The 25,225-nt window shown below is 39.1% G+C and overlaps 1 protein-coding gene across 1 annotated transcript in view; it reads left to right on the plus strand.

Moving 5' to 3' along the window:
• The window catches only part of GLI3 (GLI family zinc finger 3), a gene marked incomplete at its 5' end in the record, with an annotated part of 320,743 nt that overhangs the window by 66,742 nt on the left and 228,776 nt on the right, over positions 1 to 25,225 (plus strand). The window contains one exon of the mRNA XM_083378272.1: positions 13,988 to 14,230. Within this exon, the coding sequence (XP_083234398.1) occupies positions 13,988 to 14,230 (243 nt within the window). The remainder of the gene's footprint in view (positions 1 to 13,987; positions 14,231 to 25,225) is intronic.

Below are 25,225 nucleotides of genomic sequence, written 5' to 3' on the forward strand. Positions count from 1 at the left end.
TTGCTCCTTATACACTGGTAAAACCTCTAAAAAAGTAAGCCTACAGCCTATTCTGCTAAGTTCCTGCCCCAAGCTCTGGAAATCATTCTGCACAGAGAGTACATCTTTTTGGGACAGATCGTTAGTGCCAAGATGTACAATAGCCTCCACATCACAGTCTTTGCTGGCATTCTTGATTATTTTAGAAATACGCTTCTTTTTTTTATTGAAAAGTTTTATCATACATTTATCTTTAAGAGTCCCCCCTACCCCTCCCCTATCCCTCCCTCCCTACCCCTCCCCCCCCTCCCCTCCCCCCCGACTTCCCAGAGCTAAGTACAAGATATAAAAAACAAAAAGAACAATCATAAACATCCATATGCTAACAACCATAAACTCTAAAATCTATCACTCTCTAGCTCATATAGGATAACTACAAACACTATTAATATAAAATATATAAAAAAAGAGAAAAAAAGAGAAAAAAAGGAAGACTTATTCAAATGCTACATGAAACTTTTTAGTCCCATATTTGTTCTGGATATACTCAATCCATTTTCTCCACTCCATAATATAACGTTCTTGCGAGTGATCTTTCAAATAAGCCGATATCTTTGCCATCTCTGCCAGGTCAAAAACCTTTAAAGTCCATTCTTCTATAGTCGGCAGTTCCTCCTTCTTCCAATACTGACCTATTAAGAGTCTTGCTGCCGTAATTAAATTCAGCGTCAACTTAGTGTCCACAACTGTAACATCTGTAATTATTCCCAACAAAAAAAGTTGCGGACAAAACTTTATCCTTTGCTTAAAAATCTTCTGCATATTCCACCAAATTTTTATCCAGAAAGCCTTAACCTTTTTACAAGTCCACCATATGTGAAAATATGTTGCATCTTCGTCACCGCACCTCCAGCATTTAGGCTGATAATTCGGATACATACTTGCAAGCTTTTTAGGATCTAAATGCCATCTGTAAAACATTTTATAAAAGTTCTCTCTTAAATTTTGAGCTTGTGTAAATTTTACGTTCCTCACCCAAATCCTTTCCCACGTGTCCATTGTAATAACTTCTTGGATGTTTTGGGCCCATTTAATCATACAATCTTTAACAAGTTCGGTTTCTGAGTCAATTTCTATCAATGCAAGATATATCCATTTAATATGTGCTGGACCCTGATTTCTAATTTGCTTTATCAGATTTTCATCAGTCATTGTAAAACCAGTTTTCTGATCTTCTTTCCACCTGGCCCGTAGCTGAATATATTGAAACCAAGTTTGAACAATCTTCTCATCTTGCAAGAGGCTGTATGGTTTCAGACACCAGACATTTCTTTCCAAGCTTAAAATCTCCTTATACGTAGTCACATCATGTTTAAAACCAACATTTATATTTTCTATTGCGTGTTTTGGGATTGCCCACAATGGTATCTTACAGTCTAATTTATGTCTATACTTCTTCCAAACTCTCAACAATGCCTGTCTTAAAATATGCACTCTAAACACATTATCTACCTTCTTATCATACAACAAATATGCATGCCAGCCAAACAACAAGTCGTGGCCCTCAAGATTTAATAATCTCTCTTGTGTCAAATTAATCCAATCACTTATTCCTGCTAACGCAGCAGCTTCATAATATAATTTAAGATTGGGCATTTTAAGACCACCTCTTTCACGAGTATCCTGCATAATCTTAAGTTTAACTCGTGGCCTTTTCCCTGCCCAAACAAATTTATTGATACCTCGCTGCCATTCCTCCAGATTAGAATCTTTCTTAAGAATCGGTATCATTTGAAATAAAAAAAAAAATTTAGGCAGGACATTCATTTTCACTGCTGCGATTCGCCCCAACAAAGACAATTGCAATTTTTCCCAACTCTCCATTTCTTTTTGAATTTTCCCCCATAATTTTTCATAGTTATTTTTATATAACTTTGTATTAGAGGGCGACAGAAGCACCCCCAAATATTTGACCCTTTTAGCAATCTCAAATCCAGTTAATCCTTCTAAGAGAGCCTTTTGCGAAGCTGTCATATTTTTGGCCAGAATTTTAGTTTTTTGTATATTAACTTTAAATCCAGAAACCTTCCCATATTGTATTATTATCTCCATCAGGTCCACAACAGAGTTCTCCGGCTGGGTCACTGCAACAACCAGATCATCTGCGAACGCTCTCAATCTATAATCCTGATCTCTAATTTGTATACCCTTAATTTTTTCCGAATTCCGTATTTTAACCAATAATATCTCCAATGTTAACACAAATAACAAGGGCGATAACGGACACCCTTGCCTTGTGCCCTTCTCAATATTACATGCTTCTGTCAGGCTATTATTAACTATTATTCGGGCAGTTTGTTTTTGATATAATGCCCTAATCGGTTGCAGAAAGTTTTCCCCAAAATTCATTTTATCTAGAACTTTCATCAAAAATTGCCAATTCAATTGATCAAAAGCTTTTTCAGCATCTAAAAAAATTAGCGCCGCAGGGATCTGGTTGTTCCTCTCCAAAAACTCTAACACATCAACTATATGCCTCACATTATTTTTCATTTGCCTACCACTAATAAACCCCGTTTGGTCCCCATGAATCACCTGTTGCAGAACCCTCATCAGTCTATTAGCCAACACCTTAGCAAATATCTTATAGTCTGTATTTAAAAGTGATATCGGTCTATAATTTTTAACTTGAGTAGCATCTTGGTCTTCCTTCGGAATCAAAGAAATAAAAGCAGTTTTCCAAGACGGAGGCACCTTTCCCCCCCTCTGAATTTTCTGGAACAGTTCCTTTAACGGTTTTATCATCTCTAATTGTAAATTTTTGTAATAAGCCGCAGTCAAACCATCCGTACCTGGCGCTTTGTCCACCTTCAATTCCTTAATTGCTATAAGAATTTCTTCTTCTGTTATCAATTGATTAATCCCATCTTTTTGTGCTTGCGTAAGAACCGGGATGCTAGCATTCTCCAAATATACATCAATGTCTTTTTCATTAATCTTCTCCTTAGCATATAATTTAGAATAAAAATCCACAAAAGCTTCCTTAATAAGATCCTGTTGAAACACAACCCTTCCCTTATGCTCAATTTTATCTATATTAGAAGCCCTTTGCTTTTTCCTCAGTCTGTAAGCTAGCCATCTACCTGGCTTATTAGCATTGCAAAAAGTGTTATGCCTGGCAAACCGCAGATTGGTTGCCACTTGGTCGGCCATTAGTTTATCAAATTGTCCTCTTAATAGCTTAATAACCTCCTTAGTCTTCTCATCCACTGGATTCAAAATCAAAGCCTTTTCTTTTTCCTTAATTTCATTCTCCAATTCTTTCCTTCTGGCTTCCAAAGTACGTCTGTGTTTATTATTCATATATATCAACACCCCTCTCATATAGGCCTTGCTAGCATCCCAAACCATGTCCATAGAAGTATCCTTATTCATATTAATTTCAAAAAAATCCTTCATCCGCTGTTTACATTCTTCCACATTTCTCTGGTTTCTAAACAAATTCTCATTTACACGCCACGATCGCCTATCTCTATTCTCCTTATTAATCTCTAACCAGACTGGGCTGTGATCAGAAATAGTTCTTGCACATATCTTTACCTTCTTAATCCTAGAAAAAAAGTCATTAGTCAGCAAAATAAAATCGATCCTGGAAAAAGATTGATGTCTGTCAGAAAAAAAAGTATAGTCCTTTTCATGCAGATGTATGTCACGCCAAATATCTCGCAGTTCCAAATCATCCTTCATTTCAAAAAAGGATTTAGGCAGTCTAGCATGACTCGGAACGTGCTTAAAAGAACCAGCCTTGTCCATCTGTACATCCAAAACACCATTCCAGTCCCCCATAAAAATAAACGATTTGTAATCCAACTGAGTAAGCTTTGTGTGAAGTAAACTAAAAAAATCAGCTTGTTGTTGATTAGGAGCATACAATCCAACTAAAAGCGTCTTTTTACCTTCTAACAGCAACTCTATCATAACGTATCTTCCATGCTTATCTGCTTCAATTAAGTCTGCTGTTAAAGCACTTTTAACATAAACAACCACTCCATTTTTCTTATTCATTGCAGAAGCAACAAATTGCGTGCCCAACCTTGAGTTCGATAAATACTTTTGGTCCATAACCCTAATATGCGTTTCTTGCAAACATATAACATCAATCTTGAATTGTTTTAGATATTGAAAAACTTTTTTCCTCTTCTGTGGTGAATTTAGTCCATTAACGTTCCAGGTTAGAAATTTAGTCACCATGCATGTCATCCCAAAGCTGTTGGAGCACATCTTTAATAGCCCTACTATCTCCTTTGGGCCGTGCTCCTCCCACTGCTTGGCTGTAAGTACGTTTTGAAAGTTCCATAAACTTCTGCTGGTCTTGTTCTTTTATTTGTTTTGCTCGTTTTAAAGCGGCACGCGTCACCCTCTGCTCTCCAGGATCAGCCAAGGAAGTTATAACTTGATCCCCTCCAGCACCATTCTCCTCTGTCTGTCCAGCTTCAGCCTCTTGAGGTTTTCCTTCTCCAGATCCCTTTGCAGCTTCCAGAAGTGATAGTGGGGTTGCTTTTAAAACATTATTGTAGAAATCATGTGCCTGTGTCACAGTAACCAGACGGTACCTTTTACCTTCATGCATCACCACCAATCCAACTGGAATCTCCCATCTGAACCTTATATCACATTGCTTGAGTTCCTGCACAAGAAATGCAAAGTCCTTCCTTCTCCTTAAAATCTTTGGAGGAATTTCTTTTAAAACAAAAACTTCTTGGTCAGCAATCACAACTTTAGTATCATAGGCGGCTTGAATAACTTCATCTCTAGTTTCCCTCTTTGCAAAATAAACCACCACATCTCTAGGTAGCTTTCTCTGTCTAGCAGTCCATGAGTTTACACGAAAAACTTTATCCATGCATCCCTTTATTTCAGATGCTGGCTGACCCAATACTGCTTCCAGAGCCTCAGAAATCAGCTGCTTTAGGTCTTCTTTAATATTTTCTTTTAAGCCTCTGATTCTAACAGCATACTGCATCTGATGATATTGAACAAGACTCAGTTCTCTGTCCATTTTGTCTCTTAAATCTTCATTCTCCAGTACCTTTACTTCTAATATAGCATTCTTTTGAGTCAGGTCTTCCACTTTTTCATCCAAACCTTGCACACATTCAGCCACACTTTGCACTGTAGACAAAATGTCTACCCTCATCGCACTGAACTTCTCTTCCATCCTCTCTTCTATCCTCTCCTCCAATTTCTCCTCCACCTTTGCGAACTTATCACCCAGTGTTTCTAAAATTACCTGGGCTTGTTTTTCAAGAGCATCTTGTAAATCCTTCGATGTCAATGCAGCAGGAGGAAGCAGAGCTTGCAACGATGTCTGTTGCACCGGGGAAGTTCCAGCACTCCGAAGAGTTTTTGAGGGAGGTTTAGCCGCCATCTTTTTACTTTCACTTGTTACGCACTTTCACTTTAAGTTTATAAAGTCCATTAAGCTAGAGAGTAAAAATAAAAGTCCTCTTCACCTTATCCTCCTGTACCGCTCTGCCTGCTCTTTTTATTCCATGGTCTTTCCTTCTGGCAGGGGTGGTCGCAAACGCCTGGCTCTGCTCCAAAAATCCCGGAGCAGAGACGCTGAACAGCTGGGAGCAACCCAGGCTATGGGGGAGTTCAATCCTTCAGCCGCCCAAGCTTTAAGCTCAGGCGGCCCCGGAGAACTCAACCCCTACCTGGGGCCTCACCCCCTCCTCTTCTCCTGAGGAGGGGGCTTCCAATCCACCCGAACAGCTGATCGGCGCTGTTTCGGGTGAAAACAACACAGCTGAGCAGCGGGCAGCCCGAAAAGGCTGTCTCCAGCGCTGCGCCGCCACCGGAAGTCCCTAGAAATACGCTTCTTGTCCCTACTGGCAGTAGCACCTGGAAGACACCTGACCTCTTTCAAAACCTCTGTGTCCTTTCCTAAATTTACATCCCTTATAATTGAATTACCAACCAGAAGGTAATTTTGGATGCCTTTCTGTTCTTGCATGACTGGTGTGTAATACCAGATTCACACTTCTCCCTGTCAAAAACAAGTTTTTCATCTAGCTCCTTTTTTGGTGCAGCCCTTGCAAAACTTACAGCATGTAGCACTTCCCAGCAGCTCTGAAAGTTGAAATTCTGCTGAAAAAAAGAAAAAAAATTGTGGTCCGAGATGGTGGCCCCCAGGGGGAGGGCGTTCTCTGTGGGTGCACCAGATTTATGGAACCATCTTCTGGTAGAGCTCTGGATGGCGCCTGATCTCCGCTCCTTCCGGCACGATCTTAAAACCCACCTTTTTGAACAAGCCGGCCTGACCTGATGGGATGGGGTTGGGTTTTATAAATTGACTTAACTTTTAATCTGTACTAATTTATTATGGGCATCGTTGTTTAATTACTTTTAATAATTTTTAATTTTTGTATCTTGTTTTTTATTATGTATTGCCCTGTTCACCGCCCTGAGTCCTTCGGGAGAAGGGCGGTATACAAATTAAATTAATAAATAAATAAATAATGTCAGCAAACACCTAGAGGCAAACAAAGTCATTACTAAAAGCCAACATGGGTTTGTCAAAAACAGATCATGCCAGACAAACCTTACTGCATTCTTTGACCAAGTGACAAAATTAGTGGACCAGAGGAATGCTGTGGATATAATTTACTTGGACTTCAGTAAGGCATTTGATAAAATAGATCACAACCTACTACTTGATAAGATACAAAAATGTGGGTAGACAGCATCACCACCGGATGGATTCGTAGCTGGCTGACCACCCTTACTTAGCATGTTGTCCTCAATGGAACTGCATCTACATGGAGGGAGGTTTGTAGTGGGGTGCCCCAGGGCTCTGTTCTAGGCCCAGTGTTCTTCAACATTTTCATCAACGATTTGGACAAGGGGATAGATGGGGAACTCATCAAATTTGCAGACGAGACCAAGCTGGCAGGAATAGCCAACACACCAGAAGATAGGCTTAAGATACAGGAGGATCTGAACAAACTGGAACACTCGGCACTATCTAACAAAATGAAATTCAATGGTGAAAAAAGTTAGGTTCTACATTTAAGCAAGAAAAACCAAATGCACAGGTATAGTATAGGTGGTACCTTGCTCAATAGTAGTAACTGTGAGAGGGATCTCGGAGTCCTAGTGGACAATCAGTTAAATATGAGGCAACAGTGTGCTGCAGCTGCCAAACAAGCCAACACAGTGTTAGGCTGCATTAACAATGGGATAAAATCAAGATCACGTGAAGTATTAATACCACTTTACAATGCCTTGGTAAGGCCACATTTGGAATACTGCATCCAGTTTTGGTCACCATGATGTAAAAAAGATGTTGAGACTCTAGAAAGAGTGCAGAGATGAGCAACAAGATGATTAGAATTTGGAGGCTAAAATATATGAGGAATGGTTGCTAGAATTGGGTAAGTCTAGTTTAATGAAGAGAAGGATGAGGGGGGACATGATAGCAGTATTCCAATATCTCAGGCTGCCACAAAGAGGAGGGAGTCAAGCTATTCTCCAAAGTGCTTGAAGGCAGGACAAGAAGCAACGGATGGAAACTAACTAAGGAGAGAAGCAACCTAGAACTAAGGAGAAACTTCCAGACAGTTAGAACAATTAATCAATGGAATAACCTGCCTCCAGAAGTGGTGAATGCTCCAACATTGGAAGTTTTTAAGAAGAGACTGGATAGCCATTTGTCTGAAATGGTATAGGGTTATTATTACATACACAGTATACATTCACAACATTAAATTGTAAAAAAAGATAAGCAATCTTCTTCTTCTTCTTCTTCTTCAGTATCATTATTAGTATCATTATCATTATCATCATCATCAATCATCATCATCATCATTATTATTATTATTATTATTATTATTATTATTATTATTATTATTATTTGAAAATATTCTTATTATTTAATTCTTTGTGCAACAGTCAGGAGCATCTGGTCCATTTCCTGAATATTTCCTATTCCTTTCTCAGTCTTCATTTTTTCCATTTTCCTTTTTTATAAGCATAGACATTTTGTGTTACAGAAAGAGAAGCAAAATACTGTACCCGTATCAAGGGAAAAAAAATAAAGACTGTGAAGGAATTGTATGATGCAGTGCACACTTCAACAACAAAGGAAATATGAAAAATTACTGATAAGTCAAAAATTCATTACAAAAAAGAATATATGTCCATATATATATTCTAATATTGTGAGGTCAGTTAATATAAAGACAAGCAATAAAGTACAGAATATTAGTACAGTGTTCAAGTATCACATATAAAGAAAGTTCAGTGTGTGCTAGCTAATCTGCTTAGGTAATTTTGATTTATATGCTTATGATGGGCTGGGAGTGTAGTCTGAGATAGATTTTCCGTGTCTGTATTCAGAAAATGGTTACTTTTAAGAATTTTTTTTATTATCAAAGTTAATCCTTCATGCAGTTAGAACAATAGGTTTCATAGAAACTTTCTTTCTTAAAGTGAATTTAATTGTATGGTCAGATCCTGGGCATTCTTAGTTAGAATATAAGCCACTAGTTTCAATGAATCTTATGGCTATCTTACAGAGTTTCTAAATAGGTGTGTAATTTCCCTCTTTATTATTTTTATAAATATATCAACATTGTGTGTGTGTGTGTGTGTGTGTGTGTGTGTGTGTGTGTGTGTGTGTAGAAAGAGAGGGGGGGAAGGAGGGAGGGGGGAGAGAGAGAGAGACTGGCCCAGAGACACCCAGCTGGCTTTTATGCCTAATTTTTAATAAGGTTAGTTGGTATATTTTGATATAGGAGATTTACATGAATAGTATAAATTAAATAGCACATAGAAGGTTATATCATTCAGATGTGAAGCCCAGGGTTTCCAAAATGTAGGCATCTTTTTATACATAGGGGAATCTCTTCCTTCTTAGTAATCTGTTGTGTTGAGCATTTTTCCATTGCATTGTACTTTTTTAAGTGGAAAGAAGAGTTGGATGTATCTGCCATAAGTGCTACTCTATGGGAAGAGTACTAGTGTCTGGCTCCATTTTGGTAATTTAATGATGGCAAGTTTCCTTAGTAAATGAAATTTTGAGTACTAGAATACTTATCTGATATCCAGACCTTGAACATAAAAAGCATTTTATACCAGCAATTGTTCATTTAATGAGCAATTGCTGAGTGCAGCCTGGTTAAGGGATTGGGCTATATGCACCATTATTGCGAGAAGTATTCCAAAATACCAGAAATAGGACGTAAGCTCTGATCAGGGAGACTGTGAGCACAATTACCTTCTTTTCAAATCCTTCTGTGACACTGCGGGAGGAAAAAGGACTTTGAAACATGAAAGGGTAGAGCTTGCTTTCAACCTCAAAAGCTAGGAGGAAGGGGCTCGGAAATTTGCTCAGTATTCCCAATTCACCATTAGCCTGTTTCTTCCTTTAGCCTCAAGGCATTCTCCGCTTTTTGAAAAGATGTTAAGAATTTCAGTCACAATAGAGAGCCTAGTTTTGAACATGTTTCACTCGGTCCATTGAGGTCTAGTCTTCAGCCTTTGTGTGAGGTGAATTGAGCTGAGCAGCTTGCTGGTTGGGGAGAGGTGAATGAGCAGTCTCTACGCAAGTCACCAATTCTGGCAAAGAAAAGATTACCTTTTGCTTAAAAAGAAGATGACAACGAAGTAGAAATGTACAATATTCATTCCGGTACAAGCCTGCCGGTGGCAATCTGCACAGCACAGCTCATGCTTATGTCAACACAGAGCACTTTGGTTTAGAACAACTTGTGTTAAGTTTGTGTTATAATTGAAGATGTTGTTGACCTTGCTTGAATACCATTAGTATAACCGTCTATTTAGCATAAACTGAAATAATAAACCCTCCTTCTCTTAGCTGATTGTGATAGGGTGACATTAGTTTGATTTAGTGATTAGCTGCCTGACCCTTTGGCTTGAGAGAGCTGCTTGAATAGGGAGAGTTCACTACCAAGCACACCAGAAGAATACCAATGAGCTTGTTAAATTTAGCATGGCATCAACCAATTTTAATTCCTCTGATGGAGAAGCACACCCTCTGTGAGAGAAGGAGGGAGATACAGTAAGAGAGAGAGAGAGAGTCAGACAGACATACAGAGAGAGTAACAGAGAGGGTGTGTGGGGGGGAACTAGAGGCAGAAAGTGAGAGAGCTAGGAAAGCACTAGCTAGAGAATTTCAGTGAAGAGAAGAGCTTCCAGAAAGCAAAGAAAGAGACTTTCAATTGAGTTGTAAGTACCTTGCCTAACTTTAATATTTTGGGTGTCTTACAAGAATCACAACTAATAGTTTCTCCTTAATTGCTTGCAACATAATAACATCAATAAAGGCAAATGCAATTTAAAATTTCATATTTTTCTCTTTCAACTAAACATATGAAGATCCTTTTTAAATTAAAAAAACTGTATTTCACTTATCTTTTGTATTGTTATGGCCACTGGAAAAAAATGGAAAAGTTCACTGAACTAAGTTTAACATATGGACATACCCATTATTTGTATGCATGTGTTTTTGTACATTTCAAAGTGAGCTGATCAACATGAATATTTATGGTCATATGTTTTGATGGGCAAAGATTTTTGGCGATAAATATAGCTAAATGAATTCTGTCTTTGGTTCTGTTTATTTCATTGCATACAATCAAGACATACACTGGAAAGACTGTGTCCTGGTTTTTGTATTTTGTCATTAAAAGCATAGCTTGAAAATGAGACATGTTAATGCTCCAATATATTTGGAATCTACAGTTCTGATATGGAAGACTTGCCCTAGATTCAGAGATTAGATTTGTAAAAAATACTTTGCACGTGCTCGGTATATTCTTGTTTCAAGCCATTTGTATTGGAGGAAAAAGTGTCCCTTTCCAATGTATGTTTTGTGCTACTTGGAATTAGAAACAGTTTTAAATGATTGAATGCTCTACAGTTTAGTCCTTGTAAATAGAATGAACACATGGAATGGTGGAAATGTACGGTATTCTGTTTCTGGTGCTACAATAAAATTGAAGAAACGTATGAAACAGTTATGACTGAAACTAATGTGGCATTCAGTTGGCATTTTTTCTCCCTTTGGTAGAGGGTAGCAAAACAGACACTTTCTGTTGATAGCAGAAGATGCAGCACTTTAAACATAGACAAGCTGTAACGATTCTGGCTTTAAGATTCAATTGGCAGATGCTGCTGGAGAAGGAGCTTGTTTGCTTACATTTTTGCTATAGACCTCCACTTGTTGCCATGGTGGACTGTCTGTTTCTATCAGTAATTTGGCCTGGCACAGCTTGTCTGCAGAGACTCTTAAATTTTATTGAACAATTCAGCTGAAACAGAACAAGATTAGGCAGCTTTCACTGTTTGGCTCACTGAAGTGGTTTTACTGCAGTTATAAGAGCTGGTAGAATTATTAGCCCCAAAGTTTTCCTTTCAGTGTAGAGAGTGCTATTTCAAACTACTTGGCTATTTGTACTCTGGAGTGCGTGCACTGTCAAGTTTTTCATCTGCCCCTTTGAAAAGAAGTTCTTGCAGTGCAGGACATGAAACGAACTCTTACTAAAGATTAGCCCATTGGAATTTCTCATTAATACAAAAAAGCCACAAAAGGACAGGAAAAATGGTTATTTTGGCCAGCAATTTTCCATTTCTATAAAAGAAAGAGAGATGTGAATTTCTTCATGTTTTTGGAATCATTAAATACTCTGTTCCCTTCCCCTTTACCTCATTAGACTGTAGGAGCTTGAAGTTGTATAACACTTCTGTATAAAATCTTTTGGTTAAGTAATTGAGATCCGGTCCATAATGAGGGGCAACAGGAAGAAAAGAAGGTGAAACCTTTGAAAAATTTAATGTATCTCTAATAAATAAAATTAACCATCTCTTGCAGTTTATTTTGAAATGTTCTTAGTAAATGTTAGTTGTTTGGGTAGCATGATATCAGTACAAAGTAATAATGGTTTACCTTATTATATTATGGGGTAAATTGAGTAGGCAGTAGGGATTAAACATAACTCCATAACTTTTCTAGCATTTATAAGTTAAACACAAGATCACTTAGCACAGTGTTTTAACCTAATTTTGCCTGATTATATAAAACTTTCTGAATATTATAAAATTCTCCCCGTTTCTCTCCATCACCAAAGGAAAATAGATCTTGCTTGTGAAAATTTGGGAAAAGCTGCAAGGATACATTATGAAAAAGTGGTTAATTTAGAGAATAATGGCAGCCTGTTTTATTTAGAAGCATGTTAGATATTTCATTGCAATTTTATTATTCACCAGAAGGTTCTTGGATATATCAAATAAAGAGAAAAGTCTTGGATTTATTTGCTTTCATTTGTACTTTTCAGGACCAGCTTTTCAATCCAAGAGAATTAATCTTGAAAACTAATGGCATTTGGTAAATGAAGAAATGCTTATTTTAATTAATGTAACATCAAAGCTTCAAATGTTTCAAACTTTACATTAGGTATTTCAAATATATAACACATCTGAAATAGTTTTAAAACTATTAAAACTTTTTTAAAAGTAAAAATCCCTCTGGTAGTTTTTCCCCCAAATTATAACAACATAAATTATATCCTCTCTGACTTTCAATAATGTTTTACTAATCTAATTGTTATGTTGTTTCATTAATAGTGCCTAAACATTTTTGTTAATGTGTTTTATAACTTAAACAATAAGTAGATGTATTTATATCTTTGAATTTAATAGGTTGATCTTCCTTATTTACAATAAGTAAATGGGACATAGGTAATTTCACACATTATACAATAAAAATATATGAAACTCATGTAAACCTGTTTGTTATGGATATTCACTGATCTAGAGACTGTAGGCAACTGTAATTCCCAGATTTGATTATGCTTATAAATATTTTTGCTTATTTATATTTTAGATGAGTACTTAAATGCTTCAAATGTATTTTCAATTATATGATATGGGAACTGCTTTTCGTTAAAGACAAATCTTCATTGCAGATATTTAAGAAGCATTTTAGAGAGGTTACTAGCATTTTTAAATGTCAGAATGAAAACAAGCCACCTGTATTACAGTAATCTTGTTTAAGTGTCTCAATGAGATGTGCTGCCACTGAAAGAGAAATAGAATATGGCAAGCAGTTGGCTTCTCTTAGCTGGGGAAAACATACCCCCAATTTCTAATTGAGTTCTACTTGGGGTCTTTCAGGACCATTCTGCTGTGAATTCTAGTGCCAATTTGTAAACTTTGTCAAGTCTGCTGCTTTCTCTTTTTTGCATGTACTAACACAGATATGATATTTGAGAATATAGACTACTGTGCTTGTAGAAAAAGAATATTGATTGGATTGGATCTACAGAATTGCCAACCATGTTTTATGGTCTGTGTTGAAGTACATACTGAAATAACTTTTCAAGTAGTAAATTCTGACCAGGTGACTTTTCTGCCTCATGTGGTCTCATATGTTCAATGCATGTTTATTAGAAGTCCTTCAGTTTTTTTATTTAATAACTATATTTTTCCTTACTGGCAAGGAGCTTTCTGTTTCCAACAATCTCTTTTTTTGGATATGAAGGACCATGCTGGGAAGTATAAAGCACAGTGGGTAGCTAAGTTTGATATAGTTTCTGCTAGCAGGGGTCTTCTGTGATTTGTGACAAATTGTTTTTTTTCTCTTCAAAACTTCTAAGCCTTCTTGTCCCAGAAATGTGGCGTGGGGGGACCAGTCAGCAATTCTGTATGATTAATGGCCTCTCTGGTAAATTCATTAAGGAATGAGTTGAAGATGCTGTCCAGCACAAATCCAACTTGCATTTAATGGTTTAGTTTCTTTGCCCCTTCTCCTCATAGGTTTTGTTTAGGAAACTTCTTTCATAACCACACATGTACCTACTTCTTTAAAGACAGCATATATCATCCTAGAAGGCTGGGAAAACCTGTAAAGAAAACTTTGATTGAATGCCATAGTTTGGCTAAACGTTTCATTTACTTCTCCCTCTTTTTCTCTTTTCCTCCCTAGAGGATGAAAGTCCTGGACAAACCTATCACAGAGAGAGAAGAAACGCAATTACAATGCAGCCACAAAGTGGACAAGGCCTCAGTAAAATCAGTGAAGAACCTTCCACATCTAGTGAAGAAAGGGCTTCTTTAATCAAAAAGGAGATCCATGGATCTGTATCACACCTTCCTGAGCCTTCAGTACCTTATCGTGGGACAGTCTTTGCCATGGATCCCAGGAATGGTTATATGGATCCTCCTTATCGTAAGTAAAACTTACAATATCTTCATTTTTTAAAGACATATGAGAGAAGTTTTACTAGCTCTTATTTTCCATTTACATTTTCAATTGTATTTAACATTTCTGCAAGAAAGTTCATATATAAAAGTTGATTATATAATTTATAATTTTGTTTTGAGAAATGGAAGGTGGTAGGGAGAGAAGGAGACAGGAAGAAAGAATTCACAGTTAACAAAAGGCGCATATGCCAAAATGCCTTCTGAATAAGATGGATTGAATCAATTTTTTGCTAAATTGTGTTCTTGTGCTGCTCCAGCTCAGTCCTAAAAACTGTACAAGAAATAAAAAGAAGTTTTGTATTCTAACTTTCTTAGACTTAATAGCGTGCAGAGGGTAAGACATGGTAGGAAGGATTAAAAGTTATGTCTTTTTCTCTTACAAAAATTGAAGAGAATTTTTTGACATGTTACTTTTTTTATAGTGGTAGAAGTGTGCAGACAAGGACATTGGCTTTGTTCCCAACTATAATATAGCAAAAATGACAGAATGCTATAATTGCAACTTTGGAATTCTTGATCAGGCATAATATACAGTTTAAAAAGTTAAGTGATCCCTGGGCACAGATGTTAGTGATTGTTATACAACTAACTTCCAATTACAAACAGATGAAAAAAAGAAACACTTTAAATGTTTCCACACTCTTTGCCTGTAAAAAAATATGTTTCTACATATTGAAGTTTTAGCCTGTATCTTTATGTAATGGATTCATCACCTTCTGTGATTTGTACTTTCCATTTAACACTTCATGCTCTCAAAACAAATGATAAACTAAGTCCCATGAAAAGCGGGTAGACTGGGGGTCATTCTTAATCGTTACTCCTTTGATATTCCTTCCCAAATTCATACAGAATGTTAGAGTTTTGAGGCAAAAAGTTATTATCCAGGATAGCTAATTACTGCATTTCTCTTTTTCATTGTGGCCTTTATTCCTTCATCAGTTAGGCTAGTAATAAAGAAGAATGTTCACCTATCACACTACTGACAAAGTGTGTCTTGCACAAAAGTGATGATTGAACAGTCTTTAAAAAAAACAAAATCAGATAATAAAAAATAAATGATAAGGATGGATAAGGAAGTGCATTAGTTTACACTGAAGTTCATGGAAAACGTTTCGGTTCTGTGTCTGTATTAAATTGTAACTGAGTTCTGAATGTATACTAGATTTTTAATATACTGGAGAAGACAGGTGCTCATTAATAGCTGAGTATTCTTATCTTTAAAAGTTTATTGTTCTGAAAAACTATTAAAAAGCAAATGATCAGAATATCCTATGTGTTAATATTTATGGATAATTGTGACTTTGCTAGGTCATAATCAAAATCACAGTTTGCTGTATTGTATTAAAGATGAAAGCTAAATGTTTTCATAGCCTGAATCTGATTTATTCTCACTTGGGAATAAATGCTATGAAATTAGATGGGTATAGAGGTGATAAATAATTCACTAAGATTAAGTTACAACACGTGTAGAATGTCTCCTCTCTCCAGCTCCCAATAATTTTTGTGAAATGTTGTTATCAAATATTTCCTGCCTTATAGGTCTTTTTAGATCTTGCATAACAGACAGATGATGCCTAAATATATTTTTGTAGTAGTTTTCAGTTAGAGATATTGTAGATTGTTGTCTCTTGGATTATATAATGCACTACAAATGTTAAAATATGATCATTGTATTGGCAGTGGTTTTTTCACAACAATATATATTTTTATAACTGCAAATGAGATGTACAGTACATATGTTTTAAAGCCTACTTTAAATATGGAAAAACTAGTATCCTTTGACATTGGTATGTTTTCTTTTAAGAATGGCATGGCATGGCATGGCATAGCATAGAATAGAATAGAATAGAATAGAATAGAATAGAATAGAATAGAATAGAATAGAATAGAATAGAATAGAATAGAATAGAATAGAATTTTTTTATTGGCCAAGTGTGATTGGACACACAAAATAAATTTGTCTTCCACGCATAAGCTCTTAGTGTACATACAAGCAACAAGTGATAATCATAATCATAATAAAATACAATCGTCATAAATAATAGATACAACACTCAGTGATAAACATAGGATACTAAAGCAATCCATATAAATCATGAGATACAACAACAAGTTATAGTCATAAGAATCTAAGGAAATTGGTAATAGGACAGATGAGAAGGATAATAAGTAATACAGCCCTACTTAGGTAGTTTGATATCCCAGGGCATAAACAATGTTGTGTGAATTCATTGTTTAACAGAGCATTGGGGAAAACCTGTCTTTGTGTCTAGTTGTCTGGTTGCCCTATAGCATCGTCTTGAGGAAAGAAGTTGAAATAGTTTATGTCCAGGATGTGAGGGGTCTGTAGATATTTTCACATCCCTCTTTCTGGCTCATGCATTGTACAGGTCCTCAATGGAAGGCAGGCTGGTTGCAATTATTATTTATGTAGTTCAACTGTCTGTTGAAGTCTGTGTCTGTCTTGTTTGGTTTCTGTGCCAAATCAGATAGTTATAGAGATGCAAATGACAGAGTATTACAGATAGCAATCAATAAACAAAGTGCAATTTTGTCAAAATGAAGATTAAGAACCAATTTATGCAAGACAGTATGTAGAAAACATTGATCTGTTTCTTATCACTTAGTATCTTGTGTTAGCATTTTCAACCTATAAATTACCTGAAATATGCCATATTAATATGCCACATATCACTACTTTATTAATGACTGACACAATAGATCATCACTTCACAGAAAGTGAAGAAACGTTAGAAAAAAAATCAGAGATAATTTTACAACTGTTTTTGTGTCTCTTTCTTTAAAAAAACACAGTATAAGTATGTGTCTCTGTGAGATTATGTACTATCAAAAGGTAAAGGATCCTCCTCACTGAAAGCCTTCACTAAATTCTGCTGTTCCCTGAAGATGAGTTGGACCCCTGGCACTTGATCCACGATGGCTTTCGATGGCTCTATTAGCTCTCCCTTCTCGGCCAGTGTTATCTTCTTTATCTGACTGACCTTGGAAGGTGGGAGGGGCCCCATTGCTAGTCTCAAGGTCCTCACCCCATTCTTCCACCAAATGGTAGGATACATTTGTCAAGCCATGCTAACCCCAGAATTATAGCTCAGACATGTTTTTAATTACCACAAAGCAGATGATCTCACAATGCTGTCCCATCTCCAAGCACACTGGTTCAGTTAAGGGATAGCAGGGGAATTTTCCATTCAAGACCCATTGCCCTTCTCAGATTTCATGGTTAGGGGCAATAGATTGGCACGGATCCCCATTTTAAGCATAGTTGGGAGACTGATCAGGTACCTTGTGCAGCCTGAGTCTATTATAACTTTTAAGTCTGTCTAGGCTCTAGTCTTTTGTATGTTTGGCAGCATTGGTGAAGGATGGGATGGCTTGACTTACCATTGGGTCATCCTCACCGTCATTGTCACTATCATAGGGTGCTGGCAACTGCAGGCACTCAGCCGGACTTCCCTCTCTTCCCTGGGAGGGAGAGGGGATCTCGACAGCTTGATCTTGACATGCCCTCTTCTATCTCTCTCATCCCCTCCATGGGAGTTGTTTTGGCTTGGCAGCAATGGCAGGCATACTCCACACCTGAAGCACTTGATGGGAGCACTGGCAGGTACTGGCTGCAGGAGCGGCTGGTGGACTTCATCCCAACATCTCCTGGCTTCGCCTCGGCTTCTGTTCAGTGGTGCTGGGTCTCTTGCAATGGGCCAATTAATATCCAGTGTCATGGCCATACGGTACCATTCATGGAGTTGGTCAGGAATCCCTTGGTAGGTGCACACCTGAAATAAGTCACAGTCCAGCCCCTTTTTAAAGCAGTGGATGAGCGATCATTCTGGCCACTGTCGGATTCTACCACCAACTTTTCGGAATTCCCAGACATATTCTTTGCCTCAGGCTGTGGATCTCTATTTCAGCCTATAATGCCTGGGATTCATCTTCAAATCTGGCTTTCAGATGATCCATGAATAGATTTATGTCCCACAGTTCTGGGACTTGCTCATTGTGGAGGCTGGTCATCCACTCGGCCACTTCCCCCTCTAGGTTGGCTGCACTATGTTCACCAACACAGAGTCATCAGGGTAGATGGGGGCATAGCAATCTAGGTGAGCCCACACCTGGTTCAGGAAAAATGGTAATTTCTCCAGGTCTCCATCAAATGTGGGTTTGATGGGAGATAGGCCTACAAGCTGTGGTGCCCAGTATGTGAGGTGTAAGGCAGGTCACTGGTACTTGGGTTGCGGCCAAGCCACTCTCCAAAATCCTCCCTTTGAAGCCCCTGAGCTGCCGATCTCACATGGGACTTTGCCCGGGTGCTGGACTCGACGCTGAGGCTAGTCTGGGTTGTGGGGAAGCTGCACTGGCCATAATAGTTGGAATTGGGCTTTTATGAGGGGATGGGAGTGATGGCAACACCCTAGCGTCCCCTCCAGCTGAAATCACATATTGTGCGACCAGTGTCGTTCCCTTGACATCGAGCCAATCAAACTTCTCTCTCAATCTTTCTATCGAGTGGCCATGGAAGTGCTGTCAAGCACTTCCATTTCCTAGACTTGTCCCATCCTGTTGGCCTCTTCACCTTCCACTTCAGTGCAGGTGACAGAGGACTATGGGATAAAATAGGCAGGAAGTCAGTTTTTGAACTCAGCCTTAAGAGTGCTCCTGTGCTGGGGGGCTGCCCCTGCCTGACAGAGATCTCCAAGGGTCAGAGTTTCTTCCTGCAGCACCAACCTCTTGGGCTGGATCACATGGGTCTTCAACCGAGCCCCTGCCACCAGCAGTCCACTTCCCACTTGAACAGCAGCCTGCATTCTGGCAGCCAGAGCCACGCTGATGTTTGCACCCAACTCTTCCTTTTTCTCTATCTCGGAATCTTCCCTGAGTCTTTGCCATCCTCCCAAAGGCAATGGGTAGGCAACCGGAGCTCAGGACCCCAAAATAAAAGGATTTTTAGGAGATTTGGTTTAATGTCAAGGTTCTGACTGATGAAACAAAATAAATCAGAACTCCGAGACATGAGATTTCTTCAAAGAACATGTTTATTGGATACATAATGTTGGCATGGTCAAATGTGAAACCAAATCTAAAGATTCAGAGTAACTCAGTGTAATAGTTCCCACCTCCGTATTTAGCTATAAATCACATTCTCCAATAGAACTAGTTGGTAGGCTTTCTAACAGAATGTCCCTCCTTCTCCACTAGGGTGTGGGAATGACCTTGGTTCCCTTTACCAATATATGCTTATCTGTTGATAACATCCTTTATCCTTCATAGTCCTAGCATCTGTTAGAGCAAATTACAAGGGAAGGTCTCTTTATGTGTTATTGCTTGCTTCCATATCAGTAGGAATGTGAATAAAGAGTTTTTCAATCTAACTTCATTTCCTGGTTTGTTTTCTTCCCTATCCTGTCCTACCTTGCCCTGCCACAAGACTTTTGCTGTTCTGAGAAGATAAACTGCTCGGAAGAAAACCTTATTGTTTATTCAGTTAAGCAAGAGAATGCCTGCAGACAGAATAAACATGAAAGGTTCAGGGCTCTAAGGTTATGTGTTTATTGTTAAAATAGTCCTTGTGATGAGCTGAATGCTTTCTGATTATGTAATTGTAAGATGGTCCTCCTATTACTACAGGTTTTATTGTACTGAAGACATCTGTTTTATGTTTCTTTCTAATTTTGGTGAACAGATGGAGAAAACAACTGCTGTAGCTTTTATGTAATTTCTTCATTTTCTGTGGTTGGAAAATGTTACATTTTCAGGATGTCTTATTTGTGCTTTTATATATATCCAATCTGAATTTAAAAGTGAAGGCAATTTTCAGTGACACTGAGGGAAAAAACATAATTTCTATTTTCTATTCCTATTCCTACATGCATGTGTCTTAATTACCATCTCCCTGAACAAGCTTTTAAGTAGATTGAATTTGGAATGCAAATCTGCTTAGAGATTTCAAGTTTTAGGAAAGGAATGAAACTGTATTTGTATATGTGCATCTGTATTCACATTGTTTCTTTTTTGTGAGAATTTCTATAAAAACTAAAAAACCTGGCATGAAAGTCTATGAATTCAACAAATTTTGTAAGTGTGGAGGAACAAGAGAGTGCCCAATGTCAAAGCAAACAGTACATGGCATTGTGAAAATAATATTTTATTTTTTATTTATTTATTATAATAAATAATAATAATAATATTATAATGATATTATAATAATAGCAGCTTCTTGCAATGATCATAATATTATGTGTGTGTGCGTGTGTGTGTGTGTGTGTGTATGTGTATAAGTATATGTATATTGTGGGTCCTTGGAAAAGACTTGACAGGTGGATAAAAATGCCAAATATAATCTAAATGTCTGGCTGACAGTGCAACCATCTCTAATAGTAATAATAATTACTCCTAGTGAGGCAATATCTTGACATGGTTGTGGGGCTTACTTGCTACAAAGAGGATGAGAGCTAGAATCTTTGTTCAACACTGTCTATATTTACAGCCTAGGCATTGCAGTTGACTTTAGAGTGGACAAATATGCCACTCTCACCATCATCCTAGGAAAACTAGTGAAAACTGAAGAAATCAAGATGCTTATGGAAATAATATTCAGAGTCTGAATGAAGATGATCACTACAAATGCCACTGCATCCTTAAAGTTGACAGCATCAAGCACAGTGAAATCAAGAAGAAAATTAGAAGTGAATACACATGAGAGTGAGAAAGGTCTTAAAATCCCAACTCAATGGAGAAAATACCATCAAGGCAGTTAACACCTGGGCAGTTCCAGTCATTAGATACCCTGCTGGAATAGGAGAAAGGACCCAAACAGAATTAAAAACTGGAAAAATAATGACAATTAACCATGCCCTTCCTGCACACAGTGATATTGACATTCTACTTCCAAAGAAAATGAGAGGTTGGATGGTAAGTACACCACAGTTAAAGACAAAAAAAGGATATCAGAGGAAAATCTGAACTGGAATAGGGGACAGGATCCAAGCAGAATTAAAAGCCCTGGGTATGAAGACCAGAAAAATAATGACTATGAACCATGCCCCTCATCCACCCAGTGATACTGACATTCTACTTCCAAAGAAAATAAGAGGTTGGGTTGTAAGTATACCACAGTTAACGACAAAAAAAGGGCATCAGAGGAAAATTTGAAGAATAGAGAAGGAAATGCATCAAAGTTGATAGACCAAGAATACTAAAGAGACCAAACTGGCCTACAAGAAAGATCAAATAAAGAATAGAAAAAATAACATATTACATGGTGTAAAAAGGAACTAATAGGCAAAGCAGATAACAAGACCTGGCAATGGCTAAGAGCAGAAAGTTGAAGAAAGAGACAGAGGGGCTAATGCACCTAAAGGTAGAATTGAGAAGACAGCAACAGACAGCAAATGCCACCTTTGCAAGGAAGCTGAAGATCACCAAGTTAGCTGAAGCAAGAATATCGCTCAGACTGGTTACAAACAACAGCGTGACAATGTAATAACAATGGTACATTGGAATATTTGCAGGAAATATATTTTCACTTAAGCAAGACTGATAGGAGCACAACATAGACAAAGTAATATAAAATAAAGAAGCTAAAGTGTTCTGAGACTTTAGAATTCAAACAGGCAACCCCTATCACCATGGTGGAGAACCTACAGCACGTGTGCCACAGATGGCATGCAGAGCCCTATCTGTGAACATGTGCACTGTTGCCCCAGTCCTAGGCCTTCTGTCCTCTTCCATGAGCAACCTGCATCAATACCCGTGCAGGGTAAGGTTGCCGTGCTCCCCCCTGCCTCCCCAAGCATTTTTTTTTACTAACTTGCCTTTCAGCTGCATTCCATTTCTCTGTTCGCTTCTCAGGCTCCAACGTGTATTTGTGGGACTATCGTTAAAAAAAAAATCATTAGACTTTCTAACTTCTCGTGAGATCTCAAGAAGTTAGAAAGTCTAATGGAATTTTTTTTTTTACCCATAGTCCCACAAACACGTGGCAAAGCCTGAGAAGCAAATGGAGAAACGGAATGCAGCTGAAAGGCAGGTTAGTAAAAAAATGCTTGGGGGAGGCAAGGGCAACTGGGCGGGGGTGGCAACCTTACCCTGAATGGTGGCAGGAGTATGGGGCATGTGCCCTTCCCATGCCAGGCCAGAGTGGCTGTGCTGGGCAGTGGTGGGCAAGGTGTTGAGATGGGGGCCAGTAGGCCAACCAAAGCAGTAGATGGAGTGCCAGAGGCTCAGGGAGGGAGGGTGCTGAAGTGGGTGGTCGGGCCATTGGCAAGAGCAACGCGTCTGAGCAGAAAGTGGCCTCGGAACAAGTGGGACAGGTAAGGAAAGAAATCCTTGTTCCCCCCAGAAACTCCCTTTCTTTCCTTACCTGACTCCTATCCCCTTGCTGTTTCTCCTTCGCAATCCTGCCGCCGCTGCATACAAGGAAACAAAGCAAGTTTTTTTGGGGGGAAATCAATTGAAAGATCACGAAGTTGGAATTGATTCACTGATCTTTTTTTTACCCAAAAAACTTCCTTTGTTTCCTTGCACATGGTGGCGGTGGCAGATTGCGAAGGAACAATGGCATGGGGCTGGAAGTCAGGTAAGGAAAGAGGCAATTTCTTGGGGGAGTGAGGATTTCTTTCCTTACCTGCTCCACTTGTTCTGATGCATTGCTCTTGCCCCACTCAGATGCATTGCTCTTGCCAATGGCCCAACCACCCACTTCAGCACCCTCCTTCTCCAAGCCTCCGACACTCCACCTGCTGCTTTGGTGGCTCTGTAGGCAGAGCTGCAAAGTTCTCTTCTCTGACACAGAAGAGAGCTTCACAGCTTGGCCTACAAAGCCACCAAAGCTGTAGCTGAATGGGCAGGTGAGGGAGAAACCTGCCCCACTTGTTCCATGGCCTCTTTCAGCCGAGCCGCATTGCAGCAGCATTGGACGCAATACAGGTGCATCATGCTGAAACCTGCCATTTGTCACCTCCTGCCCAATGCCGCTGCCATGATGCCGTGGAGTAAGATGGGCAGTGGAAAGAAACCAGTATACCGGTTCCTTACCTCTGCCTGCCTTGTTCCACAGCCTCATAGCAGCAACATTGGGTGTGTGAGGTGGCAAATGGCCATTGTCAAACAGCCATGTTGCACTGAAACCAGCTGTTTGCTGACTCCTGCCCAGTGCCACTGCCATGAAGCACCCCTCTGGCTCCTGGAAGTTGTGCTGGCATCCTTCATGTTGGGCATCCTTTGCGGTGAGTTTCTGGAAAGATTTGCGATGGGGGTGGGTGCGATGCACGAGGTGGCAAGTGGCTGTGGTTGGAGGCAAACAGCCACATTGCACTGAAATGGCCATTTGCCACCTCCTTCCCAGTGCCATGAGGCCACAGAACAAGCTGGGTGGCAGTAAGAAACCAGTATACCAGTTCCTTACCTCTGCCTGGCTTATTCCATGGCCTGTTGGCAGCCACATTGGGTGAGACATGCGAGGCAGCAAACAGCCATGTCACACCAAAACTGAGGGGCCAGCAGGCTGTGGCTCCTGATGGACACAGTTGGCCCCCAAGCCCTCACTATGTGTGGGGGCCAATGGGGTCATGCAGCAGCCGCCCCGGTCCATGCCTCACCTTATCTTGCCCTGCGGCAATGGCACCCCTGCCCTGCCCCCCTGCCTTGCCTCACCTTACTCCACAGGATAAGCCTCCTGCCCACCATCCCACCCACCAGAGTCCCCCTGGATCTCCCCCAACCCTGCTTGGGCCCCATAGGTGTCCCTCCCCACGAGAAACATCAAGGTAGCCACGTTCACCCTGACCATGCCCACCCAATGGGCCACACCCACCCAATGAGCCACACCCACCCAGCACCCGATGATACATAAGTGATTTTTGGGTTGCAGTTTGGGCACTCGGTCTCTAAAAGGTTTGCCATCACTACCCTATCACATAAGACCCTAGATTTTACAATTGCTGTTTAAAAAGCCTGGATAGTGGGTGTTGCAGTACATGGAGACAGCAGAATAGAAGAGAAAGAACTAGAGAAAATTATAAATACAAAGACCTGTAAATAGAAATAAAACAATTGCAGCAAAAGAAAGCAAAGATAGATCTAATACTACTTAGAGTGCAGTTCCAATACATTTGGAGAACCCTTTGAACACCATTGGCATTGACAAAAATCACTATCAGTCAATTGCAAAAGTATTTAGTCAATTGCAATTTTATTTGGAACACCCTACAACAATACTTTTAACACCATCTAACAACACCTGCTTATCCCAGGTTCTAAGACAAAAATGATAGATGGACTACAATCTAAACATATTTCTGACTTTACAATCAGTCATGATCATAATTGGAACCAGTGACTGATGCATTTTCAACATTCCAGAAATCAACTCTTCTCAATTAGAGGGCTTACCTCATGTTTCAGGACATTGATTCTAAAGCAGGCATGTCAAACTCGCGACATCACATGACGTCGTGCGATGTATCGGAGCTTTTTCCACATTGCCGGCAATGGGGTGGGCACGGTTTCGTCGTGACGCATCCGGCCCATGGGCCGGCAGTATGACACACCTGTTCTAAAGCATCAGCTTTCTTGAACTCTGAGCAATCTGACCAACCCTCCTAATGTTACCCCTAACATTAATGAAGATATATTTTGGAAATTATCTGCCTGATTACAACAGACTATATTCAGCAAGTACTAAAATCACTTTTTAATTTAAAAACATGCCGTAGTCCATTCATACATTCATTCAAGACCTGGAAAGAGCTCTTTATCAGAGTGTTTTCAGGTGGATATATTCTGATAGACCTCTTTGTAACCCCAACTTTACAAGTTTTTCCCCCCAGTTAAATTCAATGATCTTCTGCTCCAGGGTTGAGCAATCAACTTAAAAATCTGTGATATAAAATGCTGCTAGATCACCCTCCTTCTGTACATCTGTTGCCAGAGATGATTCCGGAAC

Source organism: Vipera ursinii (genome assembly GCF_947247035.1).
Source record: "Vipera ursinii genome assembly, chromosome: Z".
In the NCBI taxonomy this organism is placed as follows: domain Eukaryota; kingdom Metazoa; phylum Chordata; class Lepidosauria; order Squamata; family Viperidae; genus Vipera; species Vipera ursinii.